General features: G+C 34.5%; 1 protein-coding gene across 3 annotated transcripts in view; it reads left to right on the top strand.

The window, feature by feature from the left end:
• Window positions 1-5,868: 5,868 nt before the first annotated feature.
• Window positions 5,869-7,506, top strand: part of LOC106077773 (uncharacterized) — a 48,777-nt gene continuing 47,139 nt past the window's right edge. For all 3 annotated transcript variants that reach the window (XM_056034053.1, XM_056034051.1, XM_056034052.1), the window contains exon 1: window positions 5,869-6,457. In XM_056034053.1, the coding sequence (XP_055890028.1) occupies window positions 5,969-6,457 (489 nt within the window). In that variant the 5' untranslated portion in view covers window positions 5,869-5,968. The remainder of the gene's footprint in view (window positions 6,458-7,506) is intronic.

The raw sequence follows: 7,506 nt of genomic DNA, 5'->3' as shown, positions 1-7,506 counted from the left end.
GGCCTTTTTGGCCTTGGTTAAAATGAATTAATATTTCATTTATCTAAAAAAAAAAAAACATTTTAGATTATCGTAAGAATCCAAACACTACGAATAGCGTAAAATATAGATTTATAAAAAAAAAGATTAAATATATTTTTTTAAAATTTCGAGTTATTGATAAGTTATCTTGAAATATCAACAAAGTTTCGCTAATTTATATTATTATAAAATAAGTACTTTTAGCATTAAATTGTTGACTAGCTAATCATTTTCCATCGAATTCAGGTCTCATTTGATTGAAATCAATTGTGAGATTGTCTATATCTTTGTTGTATACATCCACAAAAAGTCCTCAAAATTAAATCATGGCTGTTTCTATGCACTTGTATGAGTATTACTATGAAACAAAAACATTGTCGGCATAACATCATCAGCATGTAGATCTATAGAAATGTTGTCCATCTATAAACTCATGATACAATTTCCTGTTCTTGGCATGGTATAGCTCTGCAAATGTTGTATTTAATTTAAAACATAACTCAATGAAATTTAGTTTGTTTGTTTTTTATTTTTACATTGAAAGTTGGCAATAAAATAAAATAGTGCAAATTTTTTAAAATCTTATCTTATATAATACAGACGTTACTTCAAAAAAGAAGATAATTATAAACAACTTGACAAAAACTAGTTTGCAATACTTCGCTTTAAATTCATAATATTTACAACATGCAACCTAAATCATTTTACATCTCGCTGCAATGGGCTTTTCTATACAATAAATCAAGATCAATTAAATTCTTATTATTTTATAATATAAAATCTATCATGCCGCAAATTTTGTTGAATATAGGCCATGAAGCCTCGTTTTCGTTAAAAGGAATAAGGCTATGGTAAAAGGAATTAGATCTAGATTCTAGCCATCTACCTCTTTGATTAATAATTGATTTTAAAAAATTAGATCTAGTAGTGAAAAATTAAAAAGAAAATTGATGCAAGTACGTTAGGCAAAAAAAAAAAATCAGATGCTGTATTTTCTGCATAGATATGCCGATATTTAAAACTGGCGTAGCATCCATGGCGCGAAGGGGTTCAATGAATCCGGGCCCACACCCGGTGTAACAACCATGGGGGTAGGGCCGGATTTACATCTATAAGCTCTAGGCTAGCTTAGGGCCTCCAAGAAATATTTAGTAGTTATATACAATATCTGGACTAATATGGGAATATCTCTAGAAATACGGCAATGCATGGCGCGTAGGGGTTTCAAATCGCCTGATCCCATGACTAATGACCAATTGTGGTCTATCCTACACTTCAATTTTGTAAAAAATAGAATTGAAAAAAAAAATCTTATCAAACTTTATATTAACATCAAAACATTAACCCATTTTTTCACCTATTATAGATTCATTGTAAGGAACTCCTTGCATCAGATTTATTGTAATGTGGTGACGGTGCGTTGGTGGTGATGGTTGGGTCCCATACTCCCATTCTTTTTTTTTTTCCTCTATGTTAATTAAACCGGTGAAAGTATTACTTTTTTTTTTAAAAAAAGTTTTTCTCTTACCAGAAATCTAGATTTAGACTTAAAATTAGATATTAAACAAACAAAAGAAACAACAAATTCTGTTTGTTACTTAAGGAAACGTTACTTAAAGATGATGACTTTTTATGCTACTTCTTGTGACTGAATAAGCGAGGAGGTTTATAACAAAAAAATTAAGAGTTTTTCAGCATCGAGACAGGTGGGAGACATGGGTGCATCTTATCTCCCTTCCTTTTCCTCCTAGCCATCGACTACATAGTGAGGAGAGCAATGAACCAGACTGCCTTTGGTATTCCATGGCGTGAACAAAATCGAATAACGGACTTGGACTTTGCTGATGACGTTGCACTACTCGAAGCTACAAATAAAGGCACACCAGAAATTACGGAGAGCCTAACTAGAGAAGCACCCAAAATTGGCCTCCGCATAAACCGCATAGACCAAAATTTTGCGAGTGGGATATAAGGCAAAGGGTGCCCCCGTTAGACTTGGCGAGTCAAAGCTTGAAGAGCTGGACAAGTTCACTTACCTTGGCAGCATCATAACAAATGATGGGGATGCCTACCATGATGTAGCGTGCCGAATAGGAAAGGCATGGAGCATTTTCCAAAGGCTGCAGCCTATTTGGACAAGCCAAGCCATTGGGCTCGAGACAAAAATACACCTTCTCAACACAATTGTCATCCCAACTGCAACATATGCATGTGAGACATGGAAGTCATCTATCAAAATTGAGAAAAGGCTAAATGTGGCTCAACAAAAATGGCTGAGACGGATTTTGGGAGTCAGTTACACAGATCGGGTCTCAAACAAGGAAATCCTATGCCGAACTGGGAGTCGAACACTTAGTGAGGTTGTGACAGGGCGTCACATGAGGTTTGCGGGACATGTTCTACGACAAAATGAACTACGTATACCAAGAGTTGCGATGACATGGAGGCTAATACGAGGAAAGCGCAAACAGGGACGTCCTCGTATTACTTGGCGCCACACCTTCATGGGGGACCTCAGAACAGTGGACACCAGGTGGGAGGAGGCTTCAGACATTGCCAACGACAGATCTTTATGGAGACAGCTTGCCGTCCAATGCACCGAACGGCGCGGGGGGGGGGGGGGTGGACCTAAGTCTAAGAAAGTAAGATAATTACATTTATCGTGAAATAGTGTCTTTCACTTGAATGGCTGCTTTATCGTCTGGTATGTGCACTGGAAAGTCGTTCGTATGGTCTCCTTGGTCTCGGGTTTATACCCTGAGACAGCATCAATGTTGTTTGTTTTCCAACCAAATCGTAAAAAAAAAAAAAGAATTAAAAAAAAAATATAGGCCTACAAATGACCTTCATCGACAATCTTGCCAAACATACCGACAACATAAATGACTGAGAACGGTGGGTGGCAAGAGCACATTGAAGAAGTTGACAATTAGGGACTGAAAGTAACTCATCGCATAGTAAACGTTAGTTTTGACTTAAGCATGCAACAACCTCTCTTTTAGTGGTCATCGCGAAGAGTAGGCTATCGTTTGGGTGGCACAAGTAACAACGAAAATGTCTTGGCAGTACACAGATTCTTAAGAAAATAAATACAGCGGCTTTACCTCAACCTGTTGGGCAATGCAATTTTATCAAAATACCTGAAGGAGATCCAATCTGCACCATGTACTCTATCATGGTTGACAGTACTCAAAGAGTATTAAAAATTTATTAAATTTGCAATATTTTCTGAAAATGTTTTGTAAACTCCGATGACGAACTACCAAAAGAAATTGCAATCATATAGTCATTTGTAGGTTTTCATATTTGTGAGAACCAGAAGTCTGCAGAATTGACTGAACAAATACTCTTAAGTAATAAAATATCGCCATCTTTCTTTAAATTACTAACCATACCAAGGCAATGATGTTTTTTCAATATGAGTGGACACTAGTGGACAGTAGGCCTACTATATCATATTTCAACAAAAGTAGCCGCTTGCGCATTATGTTCACTGTGCTAAACGGTACTAAAACATGGTCTTAAATTTTGTTTGTCAGCTGTGTTCATGAACTTGCATAGGAATGTCTGTTAGTAAATGCACCAATACATACACACTACTGAATTTTGTTGTCACACAAAATATTTGTCATATGGGAGTTGGGAGAGGGGCCCGTCAACACATTCTTGAACTCGGTCCCACGGGCACCTTGCTACGCCACTGCCTATACATAGATTCTATATTTTATCTTATCTTATATGATACAGACGTTACTTCAAAAAAAGAGGATGATTACGCCCTACGCGCCATGCATTTAGTCATGCATATTAACCAATGACCTAAATTCTGCCAAGTCACTGGTTTTCCTGGCTAGCTCAGGCAACCCATTCCATGTTATAATAGCACTAGGGTCGAAGCAAGAGCATTTGTACAAATTTGTCCTAGCATATGGGTCGAGGAATGTGCCTTTATCTTTGTGTCTTTCAGAGTATTTTATTAAATTTTGTTTTTGTATTTGAAGATTATGGTTCAGTGTTTTATGTATGATTGCTACTTTACTTTTGAGCCTTCTGTCCTGAAGGCTTTCTAAATTTAGTGATTTTACTAAAGGTGTTACTCTAGTCAAATGTGAATATTCGTTTGTTATGAATCTCACTGCTCTTTTTTGTGTCTGTTCCAGTTTCTTAATGATTTCTTGAGTTGAGGGGTTTGTAAAATGTTTGTAAAATGTTTTACATGTTTCGGATGTTCCTTCAGAGTTGAAGATAGTTTACTTCCTAGTCCAAACCTCCCGCAGGACGACGGGGGATGGGAGCGGGCAGGGTTTGAACCCTGGACCATCGATAAATCTGAACGACAGTCCAGCGCGCAAACCGCACGACCAAGCAGAGGATGCATATTCTATTATTGGCCTAACCAAGATTAAATAAAATTTTAGTTTTATGTTCTTAATGATTTATAGAAATTTCTTTTAATAAATCCTAATGCTTTGTTTGATATTTGATACTTTCATCAATAAGGGGATTCTATGACAGTTTTTCATTTATTATTACACCTAGGTATTTTGCGTTTTTAGTCTGTGTTACTGGTTTACAATGAATAAGATATGTGGAATTAATTTGTTTTAGTTTTTTGTTACTCTTAATAACTGACATTTTTCTGGGTGGAGAGACATGTTCCAGTTTTATTCCCATTTCCGTAATTCATCTAATTCTCTTTGTAAAATTTCTGTATCTTGTGTTGTTAGTATTGTTCTATATATTATGCAATCGTCTGCAAACAATCTGACTTTTGTTCCTGAACTAATGCAATTTGGTAAACCATTTATGTAAATCAAAAATAGTAGTGGGCCTAAGACTGTTCCTTGGGGTACATCTGAGTTTACTGTTATTGGTGTTGATTTAGAACCATTTTTTTTTATTACAGTTTGTTCTCTCCCTATCAGAAAATCTTTAATCCACTGATACAATGGATCATCAATGCCAAAATATTTTAATTTTTTAAGCAAACTATGTTGGTGAACTTTGTCAAAAGCCTTGGAGAAATCTAGCAAGATTAAATCATGTCTGTTTCTATGCACTTGTATGAGTATTACTATGAAATAAAAACATTGTCGGCATAACATCATCAGCATGTAGATCTATAGAAATGTTGTCCATCTATAAACTCATGATACAATTTCCTGTTCTTGGCATGGTATAGCTCTGCAAATGTTGTATTTAATTTAAAACATAACTCAATGAAATTTAGTTTTTTTTTATTATTATTATTGCATTGAAAGTTGGCAATAAAATAAAATAGTGCAAATTTTTTAAAATCTTATCTTATATAATACAGACGTTACTTCAAAAAAGAAGATAATTATAAACAACTTGACAAAAACTAGTTTGCAATACTTCGCTTTAAATTCATAATATTTACAACATGCAACCAAAATCATTTTACATCTCGCTGCAATGGGCTTTTCTATACAATAAATCAAGATCTATTAAATTCTTATTATTTTATAATATAAAATCTATCATGCCGCAAATTTTGTTGAATATAGGCCATGAAGCCTCGTTTTCAGTCAAGTACAATTTCTTTCCCTTGTTCGAGATACCTAACAAAATAATTAATTACCAATTAATTAACTAACTAGCTAACTTTTTTTTTTATTGATTCTTGTCAAGCAAAAGAAAAAAAAAATGCAAATGCATAAGCTTTTACTTTTCCAAAATTAAATTTAGATTTAGGAATCTAGATCTAGATCTAGCTCTAGATCTATAATAAATAATGAAATTAATTACCAAATATTGAGCGAAAAAAAAAAAAAGAAACCGAAAAAAAAAAAAATCATCTTTTAACTTGCTCGGAACGGAAATAAGCCTCGTTTGAATCTACAAAGGAGAAATTGACTGACGACGCCATTTTATCTAGATCTACTTGTGTTCTTGTGCTATTAGTTTTTACATTATTTTCTAAAAAATGTCCAAGCAAGGGGTAAACACCACCCCAACAAAACAAGACAATAATTCATTTAAAAAAGATAACAGAAACCAAAATAGTGGACTAAACATCAATGCGAAAGAAGAACGAAGATCTGGTGGATTTAATTCTACACCCAGCAATCAACAGGGACGCGGTGGTGGTCAAAATCAAAATAATTCCAACCAGAACAACCAACAACATGATAGAGATCGATCTTCAAATCGAAATGAAAACAAACAGTTTGACAATAAGGCTGTGACTGAAACCGAAAAGACGGCTGACAAAGATGACAAAAACGTTGAAGGTTCTACTGGCGGCACAGGGCCAGCACCGGGAGAAAAAAAATTCACTGGGAGATGCAGATTGTTTGTGGGCAATCTGACTCCTGACGTAACAGAAAGTGATTTCAGAAAAATGTTTGAACCATTTGGAGAAATTGCTGAAGTTTATGTTAATACTTCTAGAGGCTTTGGATTCATTCGGCTGGTGAGATCATCTCTCTAGTTTTAATAAAGTCTAAATCTAGTCTCTGACTCTAGTTAGTACTCTACTCAGACTGTGACTGTCTCTTGAGGACTCTAGTCTAGTGACTATAACTGTAGTACTGTAGTAGATTATAAGTATAGACTCTAGTGACACTCTATCTCTCTACTCTAGTCACTAAGGTGTCCTAGAGATTTCATGGTCATCACTCATCATCTCATGGTTTCATACATCAAATTACTGTAAATTTATCTACAAAACAGGGTCCATTAATCATTAATTAGTAGATTAAACTTAGATTATAGATTCCAAATTTGTTATACCCTGGCCCTGGATTGCCCAGGATATTCAGATATTGGCCTAGATTCTATTAGACAATTAGAGCTAAAACTAGAGATCTATATTATTATCAATTTAGAATTAGAATCTATTATAATACAGTCAAATCTGTTGAATCATTTAATCGAACAAGCAGCTTTTTAATTATTTGTATAGATCTAGATCTAATTATGTTATATATCATTATATTATGATTATATCGAACTGAAAAGTAAAGTACGGGTACTGAGACTGAACAAATCCTATTAATATTAATATAGATCTAATTTATACTATCAAATCTAGTTTAAACAGACCAGCTAGTTATAAAAAAAACCCAACAAATCGATGGTATGTTGGTGTGGTCCAATTATCCAGATTCAAATATATATTATATAGATTAATATAGAATACTTTAATCTGAAGCCTTAAGAAAAAAAAAATATGTCAGATTAAGCTATCAAGCACACCCTATTGAACTAATCAGCTGGGAAGTCAATTTAAGTGAGCTTCTTGAGCCAGACATCTGTTAATTTACCCATATGGGCTGAGTTGAGAACTTAGCAACCATGCCACCTTATATTCTCAAAGAGCTCATGGCCAAGACTAAGACTAACTACTGTAACTAGGTCTAGAAATAATCTCGATTTATACTAGTATAGATTGCAGTCTTATGGTTTAGCCTAGACTAGACTAGACTTGTCTAGATTTAGATTATTCTCTAGAGATTAACT

Source organism: Biomphalaria glabrata, chromosome 6 (assembly GCF_947242115.1).
Source record: "Biomphalaria glabrata chromosome 6, xgBioGlab47.1, whole genome shotgun sequence".
NCBI lineage: Eukaryota > Metazoa > Mollusca > Gastropoda > Planorbidae > Biomphalaria > Biomphalaria glabrata.
Note: the sequence above shows the minus strand (reverse complement) of the source record. Positions and strands in the feature narration are given on the sequence as shown.